The sequence below is a fragment of the Emys orbicularis genome, chromosome 9, assembly GCF_028017835.1.
Source record: "Emys orbicularis isolate rEmyOrb1 chromosome 9, rEmyOrb1.hap1, whole genome shotgun sequence".
In the NCBI taxonomy this organism is placed as follows: domain Eukaryota; kingdom Metazoa; phylum Chordata; order Testudines; family Emydidae; genus Emys; species Emys orbicularis.
The window spans coordinates 106,830,795-106,858,565 of NC_088691.1; the positions used below are offsets into that span (position 1 = coordinate 106,830,795).

The 27,771-nt window shown below is 55.0% G+C and overlaps 1 protein-coding gene across 1 annotated transcript in view; it reads right to left on the bottom strand.

The window, feature by feature from the left end:
- XXYLT1 (xyloside xylosyltransferase 1) overlaps nucleotides 1–25,810 on the bottom strand; it is a 97,666-nt gene extending 71,856 nt beyond the window's left edge. The window contains exon 1 of the mRNA XM_065410669.1: nucleotides 25,421–25,810. Within this exon, the coding sequence (XP_065266741.1) occupies nucleotides 25,421–25,810 (390 nt within the window). The remainder of the gene's footprint in view (nucleotides 1–25,420) is intronic.
- Nucleotides 25,811–27,771: the final 1,961 nt, after the last annotated feature.

Sequence of the window (27,771 nt, forward strand, 5' to 3'; positions counted from 1 at the left end):
CAAGGGCACACTGTTGACTCATATCCAGCTTCTCGTCCACTGTAACCCCCAGGTCCTTTTCTGCAGAACTGCTACCTAGCCACTCGGTCCCTAGTCTGTAGCAGTGCATGGGAGTCTTCCGTCCTAAGTGCACTGCTCTGGCTAACAGAGTTGTGAGTCTATTTAGGGAGGGCCTTAGAGCCACAAGAAGGGGCCACCTGCTTTACGGCAGCCTCCAACGTTTCTGAGAGGTCTGAAGGCCGAAAACCCTCGGCTCTTTATGACAAGCCGAAGTTGTTGCTGGCTACCTGAGTGATCTCACCCCGACTCTAGCAGGAAACACATTTGTTATGAACTAGAGGAAAACCAGGGGAGAGTGGAGGGGCAGGAAGGGACAAGTGTGAAGCTGCCCCTGAATCTCAAACCATGCTGACATTCCCCTGGGTGCAGCACTCCCCACACCAAGCCAAGATCCGCAGGGCCCTCCTGACCGAATTAGCACCTGGATATGCCCGAGCCTTGCTCAGTTACTCCAGTCCTGCCTGGACACCCACTCTGCTCCGAGGGGTCTCTGGCTCTCACAGGGTTACAGCGGCAGGGTGGCTGCAGACAGCCCCAATGTCACAGCTTCACCTAGAGCTTCAAGTGGCCCAGCCCTGTGACCTGGGCAATGGAAGGACACGACACCCAGCCCGTGAGATGAGGCAGCATGTCAGGGCAATGCGCTGTCACAAGCAGCTCTCTCCGCCCACTCGTGCACAGAACAGACTGGAGCATGGGCCTGCCACAGCAGATCAAAGCGATGGCCCATCCATGAGACCTGCTGTCTCTGCAACAGCCTACTCCAGGGCTGCTGCCGCCCCCACAGGCACTATGGCGGGGGTGGCCGTGGGAGAACTAATCCCGTCCTGAGCCCTGCAGCTGATACGCGTCCGCACCCGGGAAGGGAGAGCGCTCCCCGCTGTCTGCGCCGGGGAGGGGGTGTCTCCTGGCAGAAGAGTGCTGGGGGCTGTGCTCTGCCTCAGTCCACAGGCAGCAGCGCGGGAGGAGGAACAGAATGACTCTGCTCGGGCCGCACCGTGCTGGGAGACAGGAGGGGTGAGGCTTTGGGAAGCTGTCACTTGGGCGGCGCGTTATTGTGTCACTGAACAAAGGGGAGGCCAAGGCTTCCCCTGTAGAGATCAGCTCTGATGGGGGGGTACGGCACCGCACGGTCGGGGCTCTCCCCAGGGACAGGAGAGGGGGCGGGATGTGCCCTGAAAGGTACAGCCAGCGCGACGTTACATACCGGGGCGGGGGGCAGGAATAAGAGGAGGCGCCGGGGACGCTCCCCACGCCACGCCGGCCCGCAATGCTCATGGCATGGAGGAACACAGCCGCCAGAGGGGTCACCAGCAGCACCCACCGGTCCAGCCAGCAGGGGAGCAAGCGAACCCGTCCCTTACTGCACTTCCACGGGGCCAATCAAATCGGAAGGCTAGTGGTGGCGGCCGGGCAGCAGGGCTAGAGTTCGGCAGTGGCAGAGACCCCCTGTCCTCCAGGGGATCCTGGGGCTGAGGGTCAGGCCCATAGCCTGTTCCACACTCCATCCCCGTACAATGACAGGGGAGAAATCTCTGCTAGGTCTCCTCCCCACCAGCCCTGTCCCATGCAGCACCACCATCGGACCTCAGTGACACAGACCCCGCCAGGCATACATGCCACTGGCAGAGCACGCGCCCGCCGGGCGTGCGTCCCGCTGGCAGAGAGCGCCCCCCCGCCGGGCATAGGTGCCGCTGGCAGAGAGCGCCCCCCCGCCGGGCGTGCGTCCCGCTGGCAGAGAGCGCCCCCCCGCCGGGCGTAGGTGCCGCTGGCAGAGAGCGCCCCCCCGCCGGGCATAGGTGCCGCTGGCAGAGAGCGCCCCCCCGCCGGGCGTGCGTCCCGCTGGCAGAGAGCGCCCCCCCGCCGGGCGTAGGTGCCGCTGGCAGAGAGCGCCCGCCCGCCGGGCGTAGGTGCCGCTGGCAGAGCACGCGCCCGCCAGACGTGCGCCCCGCTGGCAGAGCACGCGCCCGCCAGACGTGCGCCCCGCTGGCAGAGAGCGCCCCCGCCGGGCGTAGGTGCCGCTGGCAGAGCGCCCCCGCCGGGCGTAGGTGTCGCTGGCGCGGCTGGCAGAGAGCACCCCCGCCGGGCGTAGGTGCCGCTGGCAGAGCGCCCGGCGGGCGTGCGTCCCGCTGGCAGAGAGAGCGCCCCCGCCGGGCGTAGGTGCCGCTGGCAGAGAGCACCCCCGCCGGGCGTAGGTGCTGCTGGCAGAGCGCCCGGCGGGCGGGCGTCCCGCTGGCAGAGAGAGCGCCCCCGCCGGGCGTAGGTGCCGCTGGCAGAGAGCGCCCCCGCCGGGCGTAGGTGCCGCTGGCAGAGAGCGCCCCCCGCCGGGCCGCCACCCCCTGGCTACAATATGCATTCACAGCAGCATCCTGGTCTCAGTGCAGTCAGCACCAACCCCCCATTGACTCTTGGGGCCGGTGCTTGTCCCTCATACCTGAGCACTAGCGACCCAGGAGTGAGAAGCTGCTACTGCACCAGTCTCAGCAGAGCACCAGCACAGCCGCTCTTCTCCTAGTCTGTGACGTGCTGTATCTTTTAGAGAGCCCAGCAGACTGGGACCCCATTGTGCCAGGCCCTAGAGACAGTCCCTGCCCCAGTGTTCACAGTCTACACAGGCCAGGCGGACAAGAGAAAGCGAATCATCCCCTTGTGGGCTCTCTGCTTCCCTCCATCGAAGGCGAGAGCTGCTAAACCAGCACAGTCTCCCAATGCATGTGGCGGAATAACAGGAGATATTTAACTGGGCTGGACATAGCACCGCAGAGCACTCGATGGGGAATGATCCTGGGGCTTGGAGGGCATGGACATGAGCTGGGGGAGCTCTCAATCGGTCTCGTGACAGGTTTGTCAGTCCCTACTTACTGTGAACAGAAACTGTCCTACAGAAAGCTCACCAGCCCAATGACAATGATTGCACCAGAAGTCAAAGGCAGATGGAAGTGGCATGTTCCCTTGCTCCCTCTGTTAACAAGATTATTAGCAATGACAAGCATTGAAGTGAATTAAACACTTTAACTAATTAGGGCACGCTCTGAAAAGCATGAAGTCATCGCATCCATGAACCGCAGGCGCCGGGAGCTGATGCGAGATAATTCTGCAGTGTGGGGCAGTAAATCCGTCTTGTCCGTGGCTTCAGACCAGCAGCAGGGAGCTTCTACAGATCTATGACCCACCCTGGAGTGTCACTGCTTCATGCCTTGCGCAGGGTTCTCTCCCAACATGGGAAGCCCCTGGATCCTACACACTAGCCTTGAAAAACAAGGCTGCCATTATTATCGAGAAATCAACAACAACAAAAGCCATTTGTATAGGACCTATAAAAACAATGGGCAAATTCAGGCCTTATGCACCGGCGAAACTCCGCGATGTTTAGAAGGGGGTGAATTTCACTCCCATTAAACACACTCCTCTGAGGCAGCACTGCCCAGTGGTTAGGGCAGAGGACTGTGAGCCAGAGGATCTGGGTTCTATTTCAGGCCCGACCAGAGACTCCCTGTATTACCTACCCCATGCTGTGCCCATCTGTAAAACAGAGATTAGAGTTTATCAACCTCCGTGAAGTGCTTTGAGATCTACAGATGAAAATGCAACAGAAGGGCAGGCGATTGCTCAGTACATCCCATTTACTACAGGGAAACAAATCCCTTTGCCTAATGCAGAGGTGGGCAAACTATGGCCCGCGGGACCGTCCTGCCCAGCCCCCGAGCTCCTGGCCCGGGAGGCTGCCCCCGGCCCCTCCCCTGCTGTTCCCCACAGTCTCAGCTCGCTCCACCACTGGCGCAATGCTCTGGGCAGCGCGGCTGTGAGCTCCTGGGGCAGCGCGGCTGCAGAGCCGGCCTGACCCGGTCTCTGTGTTGCGCGGTGGTGGCGTGGCTGGCTCCAGCCGGACGGTGTGGCTGTAGCGCTGCCAGCCACCGGTGCTCCAGGCAGTGCAGTAAGGGGGCAGGGAGCAGGGGGGGTTGGATAGAGGGCAGGGGAATTCGGGGTGGTGGTCAGGGGGCGGGGATGGTGATCAGGGGGGAGACAGGGAATTGAATGGGGGCAGGGGTCCCGGGGGGGCAGTCAGGAAGGAGGCGAGGTTGGATGGGGCGGCAGGGGGCAGTCAGGGGCAGGGATTCCGGGGGCAGTCAGGGGACAGGGATAAGGGGTGGTTGGATGGGGCAGGGGTCCCGGGGGGGCATCAGGAATGAGAGGAGGGGTTGGATGGGGCAGCGGGGATCCAGGGGTGGTCGGGCAACAGGGAGCAGGGGTATGTGGATGGGGCAGGGGTCCCGGGGGGACCGTCAGGGAACGGGGGGCAGGAGTCCCGGGGGGGCAAATAGGAGGTGGGGGGCCACGACCCCCTCCCCAACCAGTCCTCCATACAATTTACGAAACCCGATGCGGCCCTTGGGCCAAAAAGTTTGCCCGCCCCCGGCCTAATGGAAAACGAGGGGTTATTTTCCAGCTCTGAAGAGGCATTAATTAAATAGCTCTGCACGTCCTTTATTCGAACACTGCACTTCTCTACCACTTGCCAGTGAAGTTTTCCAACCACTTTACACAGGCCAATGCGTTCAGCCTCGCCAGGCCCTACACTATCCGCTCCGTTTCGCCGGGGGGGGCTCACGCCCAGAGCGCTAACATGGCTTGCGGAGCTCACACAGGGAGCCTGGCAGAGCTCGGAGGAGAACCCAGATCTCTGGCACTGAGCCCTGCGCCTGAACAACAAGGCAGAGCTTCAAACTCTCCTGCAGAGCAAGATGCAGCCCGGGGCTGAGGCTGATTTCTGACAAGTAAACGTCACTCGGGCCGGGGGAGAACGTAGGAAAGGCAGATCGCTGAATCTCTATGTTGTTAGGGACCCACGGCAAAACAGGCCACTGCAGGGAGGGAAGTATGGCTGGGGTGGTGGAATGGCTTGTGTTCTAGCCCCTCAGAGACGCTGTTATCTGTGAGGCTGGAGGAGCGCTCGGCGTGTGCAAGCTCTCGTCTCGGGTCCCACATAGCTTGCAAGGCCACAGTCCTCTGCAAAGGCTGCACGGGAGGCAAGAGGCTTGTGCCACCTGGAGCCCTTGAGAGCGTCAGAACAAAGCAAACACTTCACAGCTCCGATTTGCCTTGGAACATCCCACGCTGCCTGGACATCAGTGAAAACGGAGCAGCGCCCGCATGCATCGCCCGCCACCTACATTCCCTCTCAGCTGCATGGCCGCGCAGCAGCCTATCAAGGGCCATGCAAGCGCTCACGGCTGCCCCTTCCCCCCAACCCAGATGCTGCTGCGGAGAGAGAGAGCTGGGGGGTGCCCTGAACCCCTCATCCCTGGCCCCACTCCAGAGCCTGAACCCCCAGCGGAGCCCGCACCGCCCCCCGCACTCCAACCCTCTGCCCCAGCCCTGAGTCCCCTCCCACACTCCAAACCTCTTGGCCCCACCCCCGCCACACATCACCTCCATATTGGTGCACATAACAAAATTCATTGCGCACATGCATGGGAAAAATTAGAGGGAACATTACCAGCCACCCTGCCCCCTCTCATCCATTCAAAGCATGGCTGCTAGGATCGTCTTCCTGACTCATGGCTCTGTCCACATCCCCCCCCTCGGCATCCTGCCAGGGGCACCCTCCTCCAAAGCAGACAGACAGACAGACTCCCGGGAGCACTCTCCTCGGCCACCAAAGGCATGTCCAAGATCAAGTACTGTATTTAGTGAGCCCTGATAAAGTGCCCATCATCCTGGTATCAGGGCAACCCGTCTGTGCCAGCACAGAGGAGGGTGCACCTAGAAGTCAGTGATTTCCCTCTCAGATCCAATGGTGAGGAAAGCAGGAGAGATGCACACAGGGCAGCGTAGCAGTGAAATGTGTCTGGGAGGAGAGTCTATTATTAGCCACAGGTTTTGTGTTTTGGGTGACATGACCAGCATAAAAGCCCTTCGGAGGCACTGATGCAGAGAGCACTTAACACCGGTTACATTTTCTGAGCAATAATCATGCTGTCAGGAGACCGACCGTCTCCCTGAGTGGATAATGGCAAGGCCAGCGTGAAGTGGAGCTCGCTCTCGACCCCGGTAATATCGAGATGCACAGAGGACTCTCGCATTTCAACCACGTTCATCTCAGAGCAGCCAACACACCTGTTCTGCAGGGCTCGGTTTCCCACACGTGCTGGAGCAGGGCGGAGGCCGGGGCGCTGTGCTGCAGTGAGGCTAATGCTGTCTTGCTATCGGGCAAGCACAGTATCAGGGAACATCCCTGGCAAGGAGCGCGTCCCCTCTGCCCTGGCGCCAGGACAAGGGCTGCTCCCGTCAACGGGAGCGCCGGCACCCCGGCAGCATGCAGTAGCTGGGAGGGGGCTGACCTGTGCTTCAGAGAGCCCCGGGAAGGAACTCCCGCACATGTCAGCAGGCGCGCTCTGGGGAGGTGCAGCGTGGCACCCCACAACCTCATGGCTATGCCTCCAGATGGTCAGAGCAACCCAGGCACCAGACTGGACTGAGCAGGGCCGTGCTATTAGGAACACGAGGGCCGTGGAGTTCCATCAGTGAATGTGTGAGGAGGCATGCTGCTGGGCTGCGCACACGTATGGGCAATAAGCCTGGGTCGTGAGCAGGCTGGGACGTTTCCACGCACTCTGAGAACCTCCCAGCACTGGGAAAACAGAGCAACTGGCTTTTCTTTCTGCTCTTCTCTCTCGGGGCACGGGTGCCATTAAACCGGGAGTCTGCCAAGGGCGCCAACAGACCGGGAGCCTCCTGGGCTGTTTTCAGACCCTAATCCCTTCAGTGTGTTCCCCCCCCCCGCCAGAAGCCAACGTTCTCCCAGGGTATTGTCGTCCCTGGCACCAGCTCTGCAGCCTGGGGCCAGCGTGAGCACAGCGTGTGTTACTAACACTATCCCCACTGCACAATGGCATTATCACACGAGTGCACGACATTTCGGGTGCACAAACTCGGTGCAAATGCTGGTTCCTGTGCAGTGTTCTGGGACCTGGGAGGGGAAGCCCTAGTGCATTGCTGGATGTCCCCCCTAAGCCATACGGTTTCTCTCCCTTTCTCACCGGCACAATCATCTGTGTAATATGATTAAGCTGCTCCTTTTGCTTGCATTTGGGACAGCAAAAAACCAGCGAAGGGCAGCCTGATTGTGACGCTGTCTCCCGGGAGCTGGAACGCAGCCACTCGCCTCTCACATGGGCTCTGCCAGGGCCATGGGAATGCGGGACAGCCCAGCTCCAGGCCACCAGGTCCCATACAGACCAGGTCAGCGACCAAGAGCTGTTATCAGCTGTCCGCTTCGGGCAGTCACGTTCCCAGAGGGGGAGCGGGTGGGTCCTAAGGGGGGGGGAGGGGAAGGAATAATTGGTTCAACTAATGCCATTGGCCAAGACACTAACCATTGGGTTTAAAAGCTGCTGCTGCAATGATTGAAGCAGACACACAGGAGGGGCTGGGAAATCAAACGCGAGGGGTTGAGCCGGCCCGGACCCGGGGAGGGCAGCGAAGAGCTAGAGGAACGAAGCGGTGCTGCGCAGAGGAGAGAGGAAGGCAAGGCTCCCGCCAGACGGCTGGGGGGAGCCGGTGTCACACCGTAGCGCCCAGCACAGCAGAGGCCTGAGATGCAGCCGTGGGCTGGGTGTCAGAGCGCAGATCCCCACCAGCACGAGGCTGGAAAAGGTCTCCAATAGAACCATGCACAGTAAACTTCCCAGGCCGCGCTATGGAGGGTGGGCTGGGGCAAGGAGAGCTCCCTGGTCTGTGCACCAGCTTGGAGCGCCTACGGTAATCCCAGTCTGGCTCTGCGCCTGCAGTTACAGCCCAGGCCAGGGAGGGGCACTATCCAGCGGACAGTCACGGGTTGCAAGAGCCCTCGTCTTAAACGTTCATGATGCAGCAGCGGGTCTATGTGCCGAGCGGGTCGGGCTGGGGGAGGGGGAGACGTGATAACTGGGTGTGCCCATGGGGCTGTGATGGAGGAGCGATCACAACTCGGCCCTGCCTGACGCAGTCCCACCAACCCATCTCCCCCAGAGATCGCCATCAGCCCCGGGCTGCCCCCGCCTGCCTGGGAGCCGCTGCCTGGCCCTGACGCTGCCTCACTGTGCCCAAGGTGCAGGGCTCCCCGCCCTGCCACAGAAGGGGAAGCTGCTGCTGTCTGAGTCAGAGTGCCCCACGGTACCTCCGTCCCTTTACGGCCACTTCCTCGTCATTAATAAAGCCATCAGCAGCGCTTCCACCGCGCCGCCATGCTAACAAATCACGCTCTGGGCAGTCCCTGATAACCAGCTCTGCGTGCCGGGCCGGGCGCCAGGTGCACAGGGCCTAGGTGGAAAAGGGAATTCTGCTCCCCTCGGGGCTCACGCTCTGTCAAAACAAGCCAGAGCCAAGACCACCCAGCGCCACGCGCCGGGGTGGAGGCTGCTACATCCAGAGATATGGAAACAAGCAGCAGAGCTTGGCCAGAAACAGAGCAAGTGGAATAAAACTGGGTTCAACTGGCCTGGGGCACAGGGCCAATGCGAGGACAAATGGGTCCACTTCATCTGCGACTCCCCTCACACTCAGACGGGCTGTGTTAAAGAACCCTTCACCCGTGGAAGGATCCCTCCACGGAGCATCTCCCACCCATGGAGACGGGATGGGCCAGGGCGTCCAGGTTCGGGTGATGAGTGCCACAGAAACACAAACACACCACAACAGATCCAGCCATGGCTGGTGCCCCGGAGAACCGCAGCAACTAGGCCTCTCTGAGCAGGCTTTGAGGGCGTGGTGCTCGACACTGCACGGTCAGCTGCCAGGGCTCCCAAAGCGGGGAGCTAAGCCATGTCACGGAGTGTGGGGGGACACACTGCACCCCCGGCTTCCTGCGATTCACCATGACTCTCAGCCAGCCAGTAGAGGAGAAGGTTTATTTAGACGACAGGAACACAGTCCAAGACAGGTCTTGCAGGCACAGACAACAGGATCCCCCCCAGTTAGGTCCACCTTGGGGTCCCAGGGCCCCACAGCCCCCTTGGGAGGTCAGAGCCCTGTCTGCCTCCCAGCCATTCCACCAGCCAGCTCCTGAAACTCTCCCTTCAGCGACCCCTCCCACAGCCTTTGTTCAGTTTCCCAGGTAAAGGTGTCACCTGGCCTCTAACCCCTTCCTGGGTTCTCACGTTACATGCTCAGGTATCTTCCCTAAGGCCAGTCTCCCATCCCCCAATGCAGACCGTCCTAGCCAACCTCCTCTGCCTTCCCAGCCAACACTCCCCACTCAGCATTCAAAGACCACATTAAGAACAGTCCCAGTTCGTCACAAGCCAGCATTAGCAAAGCAGGGATGTCAGCTGAAGGGCTCCCCAGCGCAGAGAGGGGCTTCCATGGATGGGGAGCGACGGGGAAGGTAAGGTCCGGTACGCACTCCAAGGGAGGCCACATCAGCTCCACGACCCTCTGCCGCCATCTCACCGGACTCCTCTGCACATCGCTAACTCAGAGATGCTGCACAAACAACGGAAAAATCCTTCATCCACGTTCCCCTTCCTCAGAGCATTTACTGCCCCAGGCGGACTCTCACGGCCAAGAGAGCCCGGTTTTGTGGCCGCCCGATCTCTGCGCATGGGGCTGTCCGGGCCGTGGCCACGGGGGTTCTATGATAGCCAGGGAAGATGCAGCCCATCAGCGTCTCGCTCCAGACAACTCGCTCTCATTCTAGAGCTAACGGCACCAGCACCAGAAGCCTCGGGACATCTGGCGACACCCCACACTCCCCTTTTTGGGGAGCCTGAGCGAGGTCAGAGCACCGTCATCCTAGGAACCAAACTCCACAACCCTGACCCAGAGAGGCGCTCGTGAGTCAGTCAGACACACAGCACCGGGGCTGTGGGAGCAGAAGGGTCCTGGAGAGGTTGGCGGCCCCGGGCCAGCCACAGACACTGCCACAGACGTGGTTAGAGTCCCACTGAGGGACACGTTGTTTCACAATGAGCCCAATTAACCGGGGGCGTGGTGGATTCTCCATCACTTGGAGTCGTTACTCACTCTCAGCCAGGAGGCCAGGCCTGGGGGGTTCTCTGGCCCACGGGAAGCAGGGATCAGACTGACTGTAAGGGTCCCCCCCTTTCTGGCCTCTATTCACCCTGCCCCATTGCCGACAGTGGGACCAGGCCTGAGCCCTAGCACGAAATGGCAAAGCCCGGCTGCACAGAGATCAGCAGAGGAGGGAGGCAGAAAAACTCCCCACAAGCGTTTGAGGGCCTGAGTCAGGAGTAACACCACACCCTCAGCAGCCTCCCTCGGCAGGAGAGGGGACTCGGGCCCCAGGCTGCAGAGGAACTGGGCGAGACAAGGGGCGTGATGAGGAGTCACTGGGCAAATCATGCCTGACCAACCTGATTGCCTTCTATGAGGAGATAACTGGCTCTGTGGCTATGGGGAAAGCGGTAGACGTGATACACCTTAACTTTAGGAAAGCTTTTGATACAGTCTCCCACAGTATTCTTGCCAGCAAGTTAAAGAAGTACAGATTGGATGAATGGATTATAAGGTGGATAGAAAGCTGGATAAATCATTGGGCTCAACGGGTAGTGATTAACCGCTCGATGTCTAGCTGGCAGCCGGTATCAAGCGCAGTGCCCCAGGGGTTGGTCCTGGGGCTGGTTTTGTTCAATATCTTCAGTAATGATCTGGACGATGGGACAGATTGCACCCTCAGCAAGTTCAAGGATGAAACTAAACTGGGGGGAGAGGTAGATACGCTGGAGGGTAGGGATCGGATACAGAGGGACCTAGACAAATTGGAGGATTGGGCCAAAAGAAATCTGATGAAGTTCAACAAGGACAAGTGCAGAGTCCTGCACAGGGATGGAAGAATCCCATGCACTGCTACAGACTGGGGACTGACTGGCTAAGCGGCAGTTCTGCAGAAAAGGACCTTGGGATTACAATGGATGAGAAGCTGGATATGGGTCAGCAGTGTGCCCTCGTTGCCAAGAAGTCTTATGGCATATTGGGCTGCATTAGTAGGAGCATTGCCAGCAGACTGAGGGAAGCGATTATTCTCCTCTATTCGGCACTGGTGAGGCCACATCTGGAGTACTGCGTCCAGTTTCGGGCCCCACACTACAGAAGGGATATGGACAAATTGGAGAGTCTCCAGCGGAGGGCAACGAAAATGATTAGGGGGCTGGGGCACATGACTTATGAGGAGAGGCTGAGGGAACTGGGATTATTTAGTCTGCAGAAGAGAAGAGTGAGGGGGGATTTGAAAGCAGCCTTCAACTACCTGAAGGGGGGTTTCCAAAGAGGACGGATCTAGTCTGTTCTCAGTGGTGGCAGATGACAGAACAAGGAGTAATGGTCTCAAGTTGCAGTGGGGGAGGTCTAGGTGGGATATTAGGAAACACTATTTCACTAGGAGGGTGGTGAAGCACTGGAATGCATTACCTAGGGAGGTGGTGGAATCTCCATCCTTAGAGGTTTTTAAGGTCAGGCTTGACAAAGCCCTGGCTGGGATGATTTAGTTGGGGTTGGTCCTGCTTTGAGCAGGGGGTTGGACTAGATACCTCCTGAGGTCCCTTCCAACCCTGATATTCTATGATTCTGCAGCAAGGAATGTTCAGGCCAGCAGCAGCCCTCACTGGAGGGGCCAGCTAGCCCGGGTGAAAAGCACCTGGGGTGAAAAGCACCTGGGGTGAGAGCTTTGGGTGTGGATGGGAGCTGGGTTAGGGACAGGCCCCAGGGGTTAGCTGTGCTGTGAAGTCAAGCCCTGCGTCACGCTCCCTTCCCCCTCCTTACCCTATGCGGTGAGCTCCTCAGGCAGGGGCCTCTCTCACTCCGTGTGTACAGCCCCGTGCGCAGGATGCCATTGCTCAGGCCAGCTGTGCTCACAGCGCTCAGGTGTAACAAGCCAGCCCAGCCTCACAGCATCTCAGCTCCACCCTGCCCAGCTGCGCCTAAAGCAGCGTTCTGCAGGGTCTAGGCAGAGGGGAGCCGCCAGGCGGGTCTCGAAGGGCAGACATGCTCCCCCACCAGCACACCGGCCTTTCTGCCTCCAGCCTGGTTACATCTGCCACAGACCACAGCTCGGGCCTGGGGTCTGTCTCCTCTGACCGTGCAAATGGCACCATCAGCGGCACCATGCGTCTCAGCCTCACGCCAGGGCGTCAGTTCCATGCTGACTCCGAGGGAAGAGCGCCACCTCCTGGAGCCCTACAGCACCGCCGGGGGGTCTCCCTTCCCCGGCTCATCAGCACTGAGCTGGGACAGAGTGCAGCAGAGGGGACCGTGTGGACCCCAGCTGCCTTGGAAACGCACACAAAGCCAAACAGCAATGGGCAAAGCTACTGGAAAACAGACTCTGAAGCTCCAGCCGTCAGAAGGAGCATTGCTGAAAACAGATGGGAAAATAACTGCATTCAGCATGTGCTTTTAATTACCACAGGCACTTCTGCACCGCAGACCGCAGCTGGGGGCGCTTTCTCCTCCAGAGGAGCTTTGCTTTGATATTTCAAGGGCCCTTTTCCTCTCCCCAGCACAGATTTGGGCGCAGCGAGTTCATCTGCTGTAGTTTTGTATTTCATTATTTATCTGCGTTGCAGCGTTCAGTAAATCCCTGGCGCAAAATCCGGCTGAGTTCATTTAGGACTCGAGGAAAGTTGGCTGTGGGTTTCCTGTGCAAACAGCTTTTAATAAACGTACCACCCACACGGAGAAGAGACCCTTTCTATGCACTCTCAGTAAAAACCAGCTTCCATTTTTACTTGATCCCGCTCTTCCCCCGCCCCCTCTGCCCATTAGCTTCGCAGCGATGGCCTAAGCACAGCATTACAGACAGATTAGCATCGCTTCACTGCAGGATCAACCCACAGGAGGAGGCAGGGAATGCTCCGCTCTGGTACAGTGCCGATCTCTGCAGTAAGGGAGTTATTTTATCCACGTTACAGACGGGAAAAGCAAAGCACAGAGAGTGGAAGTTATCTGCCCAAGGCTGTGAAGCCAGCAAGCAGCACAGCTGGTAACAAACGTCGGACCACAATGATGCTTCTCTGTGATAGGCTTGGAGAACAAGCTCTGTTTTAAAGCAAAAATAGCTCTGGCAATTAGAAAATGGGTAACTCTGATTACAAGACGTGGGAATGGTTCATCGGGTTATTGTTAAGTCCAACACAGGCGCATGTCTGCCCCTCTGCACAGCACTGCCGGGAGGAGACAAAGACAAGCACTGCTCTGCAGCTTTCACATCAGCTTTTTCTTTTCAAACAAATCTCTGCTAACCCATCAGCAGGCAGCACTCCCTGGAGGAGGCCAGCCGGCCTCATGATCAGAAACATCCAGTGAGAACTCGGCCCACGGCACAGAGTGTCTGCTATCACAATCCCAGCTGGGGAAGGGACCTGCCGAACTGAACTGACCAGGCGAACTGACAGCTGGCGAAGACAACTCACTGCAATGCAGAGGTGAATGAAACAAACCTTGGGTGGGAGCCGGCGCTCCCCCCCCCCCCCGACACACTAGTAAGGGATGCAGGGCTGGAGTCACAGAGCACACGGGCATTGCATTTTAATTCCACACACGGACACTCCGGACGGGGCAGATCTTCCCAGTTTGGGTCTGGCCTCTGAGATCACCGGGGAGCACGATTTGCCAGCAGGCGGAGGAATAACAGGGGTTGTTACCACGGTTAAAGGATCAGTGTCAAGTAGCCCATATGTAAACTCGTGGGCAGTGGCGTGCGCAGAGCTATCGTGCTCACGCACACACGTGCTGTTCACGTAACACACGGCTGGCCTCAGAGCACCCTACGGCTGGCAGCACGCTGGCCACGAGACTCGGGTTTCACTAGAGCCGCTGGATCCCGGTCAGGCCACGCTCTCAAATGCCCGGGGAGAGGGGGCTGCTCCCAGGCCAGAAGGGATGTAGTTTAAACCAAGCAGCAAGTGCGGTCGGTGGATGGCCGTGTGGTAGGAAGCCGGCCGGGTTCTGGGATGGCGAACAGCCCACGCACGCCCTGCCCTCCGCTGGAGGGACGCACTGACACTGCACGCCGTGGTGCAGCCCACAGCGGGCAAACTATCAGGAAGGGAGGGATAAAGGCGGAGGGTGAAATGGAGCAGCCGAGGAGAAGTGGAACGGGGTTAGAGAGCAGAAGGGGAACAGAAAAGGGAGGAAGGCAGCGCCGCTCCCACCAGCGTGGGCATATCCAGGGGTCCCAGCTCATAACATGCCCAGGTATAGTCCTAGCTCTCACCAAACAACTGCCCAGCCTCCCACCTGCCCTGGCACAGAGCCAGCCAGGGAGAGCCCAAGCGAGAGCCCCCGCTGTCTGTGGTGCCCTGCGTTTGCACCGAGAGTCAGCACCACAACACGGGCGTGGAGAGGCTCTGGCTGATTCCCGAGAGGCAGACACAGGCGTGCAGCAGAGACGCCCAGCCAGACTGCAGCCGAGGGAGCTGCATGCTCACAGGGACGGGACACAGGCCCTGCAGCTCCAGAATGGGAGCGCGGCGCTGTGGAGAAAGCAGCACCGTTGGCGGTATCCTGGCGGCAGGGCAGAGCTGGTAGCAAGGGGCCGGCAGGAAACGCTCGCCCTCCAGAACTTTCAACAGAAACAAACAATAAAAATCCAGCAAAACCTCCAAAAATAGAGCAGAGCCAGGGCGCTGGAGGAAGCAGCGGGGGGGGGGGTGGCGGGGGGAGGCTGGCACTCACAGGGTCCTTCTACCCAGCCACCGAGACATTTCGCCACCAACTCCTCTGGTTCCTTTCTGGCCGCCCTGCAGCTCTGCTGGGCAGCCTCACGGTGCACCAGTGCCACCTGCTGCCAGGCACCTTCCCAGCAGCCTGGCTCCCGGGGAACTTCTCCCACCTTCTGGGTGTTTGACACCCACTCCCGTGCAGGCTGCTGATCTGGCCCCGGGCCCCGCGTTGTGCTCACAGCCTCTGCCACTGGCAGCCGAGGGAGTCCACGTCTCACGCCGCTGGGCTGGGTGCATAGGCCCTGCCCCGAAGAGCTTCCAGCCTAAGAGATGCTGAGTGACCCAGTAGTGCCAGCGTGAGGGCAGGGCCATGCCGTGCTCCTGCGAACCCCCTTCCTGCATCATGTCGGCTCCTCTTTAAACCTTCTGCTAGCTTCATTTTTCTCCCCTGTGCCTTTATGGCCATGACTAATTAGGCACAGTCCCTACTGTCTGATACTATTTACTCCTGGGGGAAATTCTGCACCACTGCCCAATGCAGAATTTTACATAAGTTAATGTTGAACGCGCAGAATTTCCTTTTTTCCCCTACAGAAATGGGCTGAAGAGATGTGGGCGGCCACTGGGAGCAGAGCCCAGGTCGCAAATAGAAGACAAGACCGGGGGGAGGGAACTGGAGGGTCCCCAGCACTTGCAGATCCCAGCACACCCTGAAGGAAGAAGGCGGCAGCGCCCAGGAAACTCCCTGCAAGCCTGGGACCCAGCATGAGGCTGTTTCTCCCTCTGGATCCCTGGGCTCTAGGAGGATAGGGTCTGGGTGGGGGGCAGGGGGCCGCCACAGCTGGTCTCTGGGGGGGCAGGGGTGTGAGTGTCTGGGTTGGGGGGGGCGCGGCTGGTCTCTGGGGGGGCAGGGGTGTGAGTGTCTGGGCTGGTGGGGAGGGGGCAGAGAAACAGGAACTGGGTTATCATAGGAGTTTCTTTAACTCTCTATTCCTGGGGGAATTTTTATGTGTGTGCCTGTCTTGTTACAGACACACTTGCTGACAGGTATTTTGAAATAAATTACCAAAATAATTGAAACTGGCGTGATTATATGGTGCTATTTTTTATTTTCAGCAGCCTGCACCATGGGTGCTATCAAAGCTCTGAGGTGTGGGCGTGTTTCTAGCAGGATCCTCCGGGGATCAGTGCCTGGCCCTGCATGATTTACCATTTTTATCAATGACCTGGAAGAAAACATAAAATTGTCACTGGTAAAGTTTGCAGATGACACAAAGATCGGGGGAGTGGTAAATTATGCAGAGGGCGGGTCACTGAGTCAGAGCGATCGGCATTGCTTGGTAAGCCGGACACAAGCAAACAACATGGTATTTCATACAGATACTGTAAATGTCCACATCTAGGAATACTGAATGTACGCCATGCTTCCTGGATTGGGGGGGGGGGCGCCTCTATCCTTGGAAGCTGACTCTGACAAAGACTTGGGAGGGAGGGGGGTTTAAATCAGCTGAACATGAATTCCCAGTGTGACCAAAAGAGCTAATGCGATCCTTGGATGCGTAAACAAGGGAATCTGGAGTAGGAGCAGAGAAGTTATTTTACCTCGTATTTGGTACTGGTGTGAACCCTGCTGGAATATTATGTCCAGTTCTAGTGTCCACAATTCAGGAAGGATGTTCATAAACTAAAGAGGGTTAAGAACATAAGAACGGCCATACTGGGGTCAGACCAAAGGTCCATCTAGCCCAGTATCCTGCCTACCGACAGTGGCCAATGCCAGGTGCCCCAGAGGGAATGAACAGAACAGGAAATCATCAAGTGATCCATCCCGTCACCCATTCCCAGCTCTGGCAAACAGAGGCTCGGGACACCATCCCTGCCCATCCTGGCTAATAGCCATTGATGGACCTATCCTCCATGAAGTTATCTAGTTCTTGTTTGAACCCTGTTATAGTCTTGGCCTTCACAACATCCTCTGGCAAAGAGTTCCAGAGGTTGACTGTGCGTTGTGTGAAAAAATACTTCCTTTTGTTTGTTTTAAACCTGCTGCCTATTAATTTTATTTGGTGACCCCTAGTTCTTGTGTTATAAGAAGGAATAAATAACACTTCCGTATTCACTTTCTCCACACCAGTCATGATTTTGTAGACCTCTATCATATCCCCCTTAGTCATCTCTTTTTCAAGCTGAAAAGCCCCAGTCTTATTAATCTCTCCTTATACAGAAGCCATTCCATACCCCTAACCATTTTTGTTGCCCTTTTCAGAACCTTTTCCAGTTCCAATATATCATTTTTGAGATGGGGCGACCACATCTGCACGCAGTATTCAAGGTATGGGCATACCATGGATTTATACAGAGGCAATATGATATTTTCTGTCTTATCTATCCCTTTCTTAATGATTCCCAACATTCTGTTCGCTTTTTTGACTGCTGCTGCCCATTGAGTGGATGTTTTCAAAGAACTATCCACAATGACTCCAAGATCTCTTTCTTGAGTGGTATCAGCTAATTTAGACTCCATCGTTTTATACGTATAGTTGGGATTATGTTTTCCAGTGTGCATTACTTTGCATTTATCAACCTTGAATTTCATCTGCCATTTTGTTGCCCAGTCACCACGTTTTGAGAGATCCTTTTGTAGCTCTTCGCAGTCTGCCTGGGATTTAACTATTTTGAGTAGTTTTGTATCATCTGCAAATTTTGCCACCTCACTGTTTACCCCTTCTTCAAGATCATTTATGAATATGTTAAATAGAACTAGGCCCAGTACAGACCCCTGGGGGACACCACTATTTACCTCTCTCCATTCTGAAAACTGACCATTTATTCCTACCCTTTGTTTCCTATCTTTTAACCAGTTACCAACCCATAAGAGAACCTTCCCTCTTATCCCATGACTGCTTACTTTGCTTAAGAGCCTTTGGTGAGGGACCTTGTCAAAGGCTTTCTGAAAATCTAAGTACACTATAGCCACTGGATCTCCTTTGTCCGCATGCTTGTTGATCCCCTCAGAGAACTCTAGTAGATTGGTGAGGCACGATTTCCCTTTACAAAAACCATGTTGACTCTTCCCCAACAAATTATGTTCGTCTATGTGTCTGACAATTCTCTTCTTTACTATAGTTTCAACCAGTTTGCCTGGTACTGAAGTCAGGCTTACTGGCCTGTAATTGCCAGGGTCACCTCTGGACCCTTTTTAAAAATTGGCGTCACATTAGCTATCCTCCAGTCATTTGTAACAGAAGCTGATTTAAAATGATAGGTTACAGACTACCATTAGTAGTCCTGCAATTTCACATTTGAGTTCCTTCAGAACTCATGGGTGATACCATCTGGTCCTGGTGACTTATTACTGTTCAGTTCATCAATTTGTTCTAAAACCTCCTCTAATGACACCTCAATCTGGGACAGTTCCTCAGATTTGTCACCTAAAAAGAATGGCTCAGGTTTGGGAATCTCCCTCACATCCTCAGCCATGGAGACCAATGCAAAGAATTCATTTAGTTTCTCTGCAATGGCCTTATCGTCCTTGAGTGCTCCTTTAGCATCTCGATCGTCCAGTGGCAGGCTTTCTGCTTCTGATGTACTTAAAAATTTTTTTGCTATTACTTTTTGAGTCTTTGGCTAGCTGTTCTTCAAATTCTTTTTTGGCCTTCCGAATTATATTGTTACACTTCATTTGCCAGAGTTTATGCTCAGAGAAGAGCCACAACAGTGATCAGAGGATTAGAACACATACTGCCAGTGACAGACTCAAGGAGCTCAATCTATTTAGCTTAACAAAGAGAAGGTTAAGGGGTGACTTGATCACAGTCTATGACGTACCTACATGGGGAACTAATATTTGATAACAGGCTCTTCAATCTAGCAGAGAAAGGTCAAACATGATTCAAGGCTGGAAGTTGAAGCTAGACAAATTCAGACTGGAAATAAAGCATAAATTTCTAAAAGTGAGAGTAATTAGCCATTGGAACAATTTACCAAGGGGTCATGGTGGATCTTCCATCACTGACAATATTTAAATGTTTACTCAAGGAGGTGGGAACGACAATAACAAAAAATGTGGAAATGGCAGAAGTGCTAAATGCCTTCTTTGTTTTGGTTTTCACCAAGAAGGTTGGCGGTGATTGGACGTCTAAACATAGCAAACAGCAGTGAAAATGAGGTAGATTCAGGGGCTAAAATAGGGAAAGAATGAGTTAAAAATTACTTGGAGAAGTTAGATGTCTTCAAGTCACCAGGGCCTGAGGAAATGCATCCTAGAATACTCAAGGAGCTGACTGAGGAGATAGCTGAGCCAGTAGTGATTATCTTTGAAAGTCCAACCCTGAGATTCTATGATTCTATGACTGGACTCGATGACCTCTCGCGGTCCCTTCCAATCCTACAATTCTATGATTTCTGTGAAATGAAGCCTGCATTTCTTCTTCTGAATGCTCCGATCTAGGCATTATTGTGGGCCAGTTCTCTGGCCTGTGCTCTGCAGATGATGACAATGGTCCTTTGCTGGCCCTGCAACCTGTGACTCAATAAGGATCTCAGCACCCCGGCCTGGGAGGAGGGGAACTCACCCCATTGTCCAAGGGGCAGGGGCTGCCGCACTGCGCAGGCGCCTTGCCCACAGCCACAGGGGGAGTCAGCTGCTTGTGGCGCTTTGAGGAGCAAGTGGGTTTGCAGGATTCCCAGGTATCAGGTACAAAAGCGCTGGGATTCAGTCTCAGCATGACCATCCCCCGACCCACCCTTTAGCGAAGGCCCTGCCTCGGCTAAGATGTCAGTCAAGTAGCTGGAACGTGCGCTGGACGCACTCAAGGAGCAAGTCACACTCCCCGGCAGTCTCTCTCTTTCGCTCTCTGTTTTCCATACCCATGAACCCAGCCAGGCCAGCAGAGTCCAGACGGATCGCTCTGCATGCAACATCCCCCTCTAGCCTCTGCACAGTGTTTTCAGCAGCCAGAGAAGGCTGAAAGCTATCTATAGTTCCCAGGGCCACCAGCCAACAAGACAGAAAATGGTTTAACAAACTGTAGTCGTTTCCTACCAGCGTTCTTTGATCACAGGTTATTCAACGATGAATTATTCAGCCGAAAGCATCAGCAAAGAGGATCTTGCTTTCAGAATATCAGAGGAATGAATGACGTCTCACCAGCTCCATTCTAATTTCATTAGAAAGAGACGCATTCCCCACTGTTCAAATACATTTTACACCTTCCAATTAAAGTGACGGACAGAGAGAAACAGCAGCTTCCTGGCATCTCTGAGCATTTATGTTTGTCCTTCTCCCCTGTGCCCATTCCACAGCTAGCCACGTTCCGACTCTCAGAGCGTACGGCCAGAACGGACCTTAGTCTGACCTCCTGTGCAGCACAGGCCATCGCATGCCCCAGCCACCCCTGCTCCGAGCCCAGGAACTTGGGTGTGGCTAAAGCATCTTCCAGAAAGGCTCCAGCCTGGGTCTGAAGACACAGAGAGATGGAGAATCCACCACTTCCCTGGGGAGTTTGTTCCAATGGCTAATCACCGTCACTGTGCCTGATTACTCATTTGCATTTGGCTGGCTTCAGCTTCCAGCCCTTGGTTCTAGTTCTGCCTTTCTCCGCCAGATCAAAGAGCCCTTCAGGAGCGGGTGTTTTCTCCCCGGAAGAGCCTTACACGCTGTGATCAAGTCCCAGATTCAGCCAGCACATTCACCCTCCAGTGAGCAAAACAGGAAACTCAGGCCCGTTCTCATTTACATTTGCCCCTCCCCCCTCGAATTCACCCATCAGCCTGAGGGGCCTGATCCCCAGGCAGCGCTGAGCGCCGCCCTCCGACACTCAGCAGCGCTTGTCAACGTTCTGGAAGAGCCCGACGGGCCATGGGGCCCCCTTAGCTCACACCTCTGAAACCCAGAGTTACAGAACGTGCCGGTGCACTGCCTCTGCCCCGGGAGCTGGCAGCGCCACTGGGAATCAGCTGCATGCCCTGGGCTGGGGTAGCTGTACTGACCGGCGGTGGAATGAGCTGGACCAGCTTGTCAGAGCGGTGATTGCGTTATGAGGAGCACTTGGAACCGTGACAGAGCACAAGTCTCTTGAGGCCATTGCAGAAAAGCTAATGAATTGTTTGCATCTGTATTCGCTGCAGAGGATGTGAGGGAGATTCCCACACCTGAGCCTTTCATTTTAGGAGACAAGTCTGAGGAACTGTCCCAGATTGAGGTGTCAATAGAGGTGGTTTTGGAACAAACTGATAAATTGAACAGTAACAAGTAGGGTCAGATGTCATTCACCCAAGAGTTCTAAAGGAACTCAAACATAAAACTGCAGAACTACTAACTGTGGTATGTAACCTATCACTTAAATCAGCCTCTGTGCAGGATGACTGGAGTGTAACTAATGTGACACTGATTTTAAAAAAAGACTCCAATTACAGGCTGGTACGCCTAACTTCAGTACCAGGCAAATTGGTTGAAACTATAGTAAAGAACAAAATTGTCAAGACACATAGATGAACACAATATGTTGTGAAAGAGTCAACATGGCTTTTGTAAAGGGAAATCATGCCTCACCACTCTCTTAGAATTCTCTGAGGGGGTCAACAAACATGTGAACAAGGATGATCCAGTGGATATAAGGTACCTGGGCTTTCAGAAAGCTTTGACAAGGTCCCTCGCCAAAGGCTCTTAAGCAACGTAAGCAGTGATGGGACAAGAAGTCTCATGGATCAGTAACGGGTTAAAAGATAGGAAACAAAGGGTAGGAATATATGGTCAGTTTTCACAATGGAGAGAGGTAAATAGTGGGGTCCCCAAGGATCTGTAGTGGGACCAGTGCTGTTCAACATATTCATAAATAATCTGGAAAACGGGGTGAACAGTAAGGCTGCAAAGTTTGCAGATGATACTACGTTCCTTTAGACTTACCGATCCTGAATAGACTGCAAGGAGTTACAAAGGGATCTCTTAAAACGGAGTGACTGGGCAACAAAATGGCAGATGAAATTCAACATTGAAAAATACAAAGTAACCAACATTGGGGAAAAATAATCTCAATTACACATATAAAATGACGGGGTCTAAATTAGCTGTTACCACTCAAGAAAGAGAACTTGGAGTCATTGTGGATAGTTCTCTGAAAATATCCACTCAATGTGCAGCGGCAGTCAAAAAGTGAACAGAATGTTAAGAACCATCAGGAAAGGGATAGATAATAAAACAGAAAATATCATAATGCCTCTATGTAAATCCATGACATTTCCACACCTTGAATACTGCATGTAGTTTTTGTTGCTCCATCTCATAAAAGATATATTAAAATTGGTAAAGATACAGAGAAGGGCAACAAAAATGATTAGGGGATGGAACAGCTTCCCTATGAGGAGAGATTAAAAAGACTGGGACTGATCATCTTACAAAGGGGACGACTAAGGGGGGATAGGATGGCGGTCTATAAAATCATGAATACTGTAGAGAAAGTGAATAGGAAAATGTTATTTACCCCCTCTCATAACACAAGAACCAGGGGCCACCCAATGAAATAAACAGGCAGATGGTTTAAAACAAACAAAAGGAAGTATTTCTTCACACAATGCATGGTCAATCTGTGAAACTCATTGCCAGGGGATGTTGTGAAGGCCAAGACTATAACTGGGTTAACAAAACACTTAGCTAAGTTCATGGAGGAGGTCCATCAATGGCTGTTAGCCAAGATGGTCAGGGACGCAATCCCAAGCTCTGGATGTCCCTAAACTTCTGACTGCCAGAACCCGGGACTGGACGACAGGGGATGGTTCACGCGATAATTGCCCTGTTCTGTTCACTCCCTCTGAAGCAGCTGGCACCAGCCACTGTCGGAAGACAGGATACGGGTCTAGATGGACCATTGGTCTGAACCAGCTTGGCCGTTCTTACAAGGGACGGGGGGGAGGGGCTAAGCCTCACTTCCTGCCTTTCCCCCAGCCCTACCCATGTGCGGCCCAAGGAAAGGGGTGCAGGTGTACCTGGAGGGATCCCGTAAGCCCCATGTCAGGGCAGAGTTCTGTGTCAGCATCAGGGCACGGGGTCTTCTTGCCATGGGCCCTGTCAGCCGTGAGGCAGGATCGGAGAGTAGTCTGGGGGTTTAATGACAGGTAAGTGAAAGTGATTGTTCGATGGAATCCAGTGCATCGGGGGCGAAGGTAAAATGTAGCAAGTGTGGGACTGTCTTTAGGGCGTAGGCTCAGTGTTTGAGTGCAGGGCAGGTGTAGTTATCTTCTGTTTCGTACACCTCCCCTAAACACAAGTTTTGCCCTAGCAAACAGGTGGCGTTAAATTCTGTCCTACACTGGTCATGTGCCCCATTCCTGGAGTGTTCTACAGTCTGCGAAGGCGGAGGGAGAGTGTGTGTGTTATGGGAGTACTGGGACATCACTCAGAGGGCAGAGTTAAGGTTGTGTGGGCGTGTTCCTTAACTCCATATTTGCTGGATTTCAGAAGTTTGAGTTTTGCAGAATGCAGGGTTCTGGACGGGCACCACTGGGCAAGCTTAACTCTGCACTAACAAAAGTTTTGTCAGAGAATTTCAGTGTCTCCAGAGAGAAGGAAATGTTTCTCTGGCAGGCTGATCTTTTGAAAATGGCAGCTCTGCAACTGATCGCAGGCTGTGACCTCCGCGTACACAGGCCACTGACTGGCCTGCGACAAACCTTTCCCGGCACGGTCGCTAATGCCCAGAGTCTGAACAACAAAGGAAATCACTTTAACTCGGTGAGTTCTACACTATCTCAGCACGACCCTGGGATATGTCAGCAGGGGAACAGCGAGCAGAAGGAGGGGGTGGCAAGCAACACCACTGTATATGGCACGATCTCAGGCTACAACAGCCAAACCCCACACAAGAGCTGCACCCGCCCAACCTGCGCCAGGGCAAGCCCCCGCTGTGCAGCGTCTCCACAGTAGCCATGTTGCCAGGGGCTCCCGTGCGCACAACTCTCCTGCATCCACACTAGCACACTGCAGCAGCGCAGCCTCCGGGCACTTCCCCCAGTTACCGGCAGGGAGGCTTCTGGAAGACCAGGGAACTCTGCCTCAGGACTGGGTGAATGCCAGGATTCCCCCGGTGCCAGTCCCGCTCTTGGCCCTTCTCCCCGCAGAGAGGCCAGCTGAACAGTCAGCTCTCTGCTCGCAGGAGAGGTTCAGGACACAGCACTGGACAAGCCACAGTCAGGCACTGCCCCCACTTGGAGGCGGCTGTAGCAAGGTGCGAGCAGGCGGGACAGGACAGGATGCTCCGGCAGCCTCTGTAGGAGCCCGAGAGCCACGGCTCCGAGCTTGTGACACAAAGATGGCCGTGCCCCCCTCGCAGTGATTTTCAATGCTGTGGGTCAGGCTACCACTGGAGGCTGGAGGGACCGACTGCCCGAGACCTGGGCTAGGAGCAGCAGTGACGGAACATGAGGGTGAGACCCGAGTAGGGTGACCAGACAGCAAGTGTGAAAAATCGGGACAGGGAGTGGGGGGTAATAGGAGCCAATATAAGAAAAAGACCCCAAAATCGGGACTGTCCCTATAAAATCGGGACATCTGGTCACCCTAGACCCGAGTCCCCATTCACATGTGTGCATTCCTATGTCGAGTCCTCCCAGCTTCCCTCTTCCACATCCTCCCATCTGCATGGTCCCCCCCTTAGGCAGGCCAGAGCCAGCCCCAGAGCTGCCGGTCAAAGCTACAATGAACCCAAGCGATGGGAGAACAGGCAGCAACCCCACCGGCGGAGGAATCAGACGGGTCTCAGAAGAGATGATGTGTGCAGCGCTGCTGGCGCAGGCAGGGCCTTGCGGCCAGGCACGGGAAGCAGTGCCCAGGTGTGAGAGATGGCAGGAAGAGGAACATTTGCACGGCTGGGGATGTGTCACCCGCAGCCAGGCCTCACTGGCACTGTATCAGACAGAGAGGAACCTGCCTGGTGGCTGGGCCTGCTCAGAGCGAGTCTGGTCCACGTCCTGGGGCGATCCCATGCGCTGCGGGGAGCACGTTTGAGTGTGGACACAAGGTGCGTCACAGGCTCACTGGGGGCTGCGCCACCAGTTCGCCAGCTCAGACAGGGCCCAGCAACCACAGCGCGAGAAAGCCTCAGGCTAGACTGCCAGGCCCTCCTAACAGCCCCAGGAGTCCTTCCGATCGCTGCAGGGAGGGCCAGGCATTAGATGCAATCCAGGAGGGGCCTGAAGCTGGCGGAGAGGTTCCCCTGTTGCTAGTATTTCAATAAGGGGAGCAGCACCTACATGCCACCCAAGGAAACTAAAAAGCAACATATTTAAAACTCAAATCAAATGCTTTCAATGGCACAGAATTAACTTGTGGAACTCACCGCCACATGAGACCAGAGTGCTACAGGATTTAAAAGGGAGATTCAACGTTTATAAGGATAACATGAAATTCCAGAGTTACATGAATAAAAAGTCAAGGGATAGGCGCCCTCCTGCTCTGCCTGACCCACCCACTCCCCGGCTGGGACTCGGGAGAAGACTCATCGTCTATGGGCAAGGTCTCGTTAGTGGGCGTGCAGCACCGTCCCCTCACGCAGCTCTGGCAAAGGACCCGGGACTAAGCGCTGGGTGGGAGAGTGGCTGGGCACCGGCTCCTGGGGTACAGGTGCCATGGAGCGGCCCTCGGGCGCCGGGCGGGGCTGGCCCAGGCCTTGCCCCCTACCCAGGGCACCCCCGCGCCCCCCCGGCCCTACCTGGCACTGGAAGGGGAGCCCCGGCAGCAGCGGGCGCAGCAGCCCCCGGGCGATCTCGCGGCTGGGCGGCTCGCTCACGAAGTGCAGGTGCAGAACCTGGCCGGGCTCGAAGCTCGCGTGGCGCAGCAGGGAGCGCAGCGCAGCCTGGCCCCGGGCCTGCAGCGCCGGGCTGCGCGCCGCCTTGGTGAACATCAGCAGCAGGTGGAAGCGGCCCGCGGCCGGGGGCGCGGCCGGGGGCGCAGCCGGGGCGCGCGTGGCGCGCAGGCGGCGCGTGGCGCTGGAGAAGGTCTCGCGCCCCGCGCCCAGGTAGTAGAAGGCGCAGACGCCCAGGGCGGCGGCCAGCAGCAGCAGCGCGCAGGGCGGGGGGCGCAGGGCGCCCAGCCGGGCCATGGCGGCGCGCAGGGGCCGGGCTGCGCGGGGAGCGGCCCCGCCTCCGAGCCACGTGGGGCCGGGCGGAGCCTCAGCCGCAGCCCGCAGCCCCGGCCCGGCCCGGAGGAGGCGCGGAGGGTCCGGCCGGCCCCGAGCTGCGCGCAGCGCAGCAGCCCCCGGCCGCGGGGAAGGCTCGCCAGAGCTCGCCTCGTCCGCCGGACAAAGGCAGAGGCAGGGTAAGAAAAACGCCGCTGCCGAGCGCAGTGCGGGCTGAGCCCTGTCCGGTCTGTGCCGGGCTCTGGCCAGGGTTTGACCCGGTTAAAGCTGTCGGGTCTGTCCCTCCCGTTGCTCCTGGCCTCAGCCTGGACTAGGGATTATTAATTCTGATTCTAGACGATGAGGCAATAGTTCATGGATTAGGGACCCAATCTGACGGGGTTCCAGGGGCTTCGGTATAGATTATTTAGGTTAATCTTTTTGTCGAGCCCCTGGGCCTCCATGCTCAGTCCAGAAGATACCAGCAGAGATGCTCAGCTTTGCACTTCTCAAACTGTGGATTTGTCTCTCCACCCTTGGATGCATTAGATCTGGACCCATGGACTGGTGCATGTGCAGTTTTTCTAAAGTCCTTGACCTGTTCTTTCAGCACTGAGGGCTGCTCACCTCCTCCCCAGACTGTGCTGCCGAGTGCACAGTAAGAACCATTCAAGAAATGTATGTATGTTGATGATATTTTAAAGAAAGTCACACCACTGAACTGGAGGAATCACTTACGCACTTGGATTCAGAGGCTGTGGAAGTGATAATTTCACTTTTAACAGCAGTAGCTTCTTCTGCTGGTGTAGAAAGAATATTTTCTTCCTTTGGACTAATTCATTACAAATTGAGAAATCGTTTGGGACCTGAAAAAGCAGGAAAGCTTGTTTTTCTTTTCCAGATTATGAACAAGCAGGAAAATGAAGGTGAAGATGACAGAGTTAGCTGCAGAGGCCAATATTTTAAGTTTCTCTTGTTGACCTGGCTGACAGTCCTTTTAATGTTGTTGTTTTAAAATATTTCATTTAACTGTTTAAACTAACAATTTTAACAAAAACAAACTTGATTTTAAAAAACTTGAATGTTTAACTAAATTCAAAAATGCATGTGCTTGTTTTGTTAAAATATTCTCTGCTTGCTGTTGGAAGAAAAAAATCCAGAATACATAACGTTGTTGTTTTAGTTAAATAAAACAATGTAAATGTCTGTCTGGTGGTGATCTCCTCCTGATACAGCATGGCAAGAAAATCCTCCAAATATTAATGATTAACCTGTTGAATTGGAGATAGTTCACCTCCCAATAACTTCATAAATATCTGCTTCAATTACCTTTGGTAAATGAAATAACCGAACAATCATTCATTTTCTGATATAGCTGTAAAACTAATCTGAAAAGTTTTCAAAATAAATCAGTTTAAAAATGTATAGTGTGTACCTTCTAAAAATGAAACCTATATCTGAGTTGTGAAGAATATGTATTGTTATAACAAGAATGCACTTATATGTAGAAATCCATGATTAAATTGAGTCTTCCTGACTAGTGATTTAAATCAGGATTTAAATCAATTTGATTTAAATGAAATCCACCCTGCCAGAGCATATTCAGTGCCTCTCTGACCATAGAGCATGCACTAGGAGCTGTGAGATACTCCGGCATGCTCAGCAGGGACACAATCTTCAGAGGTTTCAGCTGTCAAAAAATCAAAGAAGTCTCTGCTGAGTACGTGACACCTGACATTTTTCAAAGCCTTATAACTTGGCCAATTTTGGGTAGTTTTTCCACGGGGAAGGCAAAAGGCACATCCCTCACACAAAGACCCTCTCCACTGCCAAAGTTCAGCTCCCTAATCTAAAGCATCGGGGTGTGCGAACATTTCAAAGAAACTATCAAGAATTTTGTGACATCAGCAAAACAATGTATTTTCCTCTAGCCTTGTTCTCAGAAA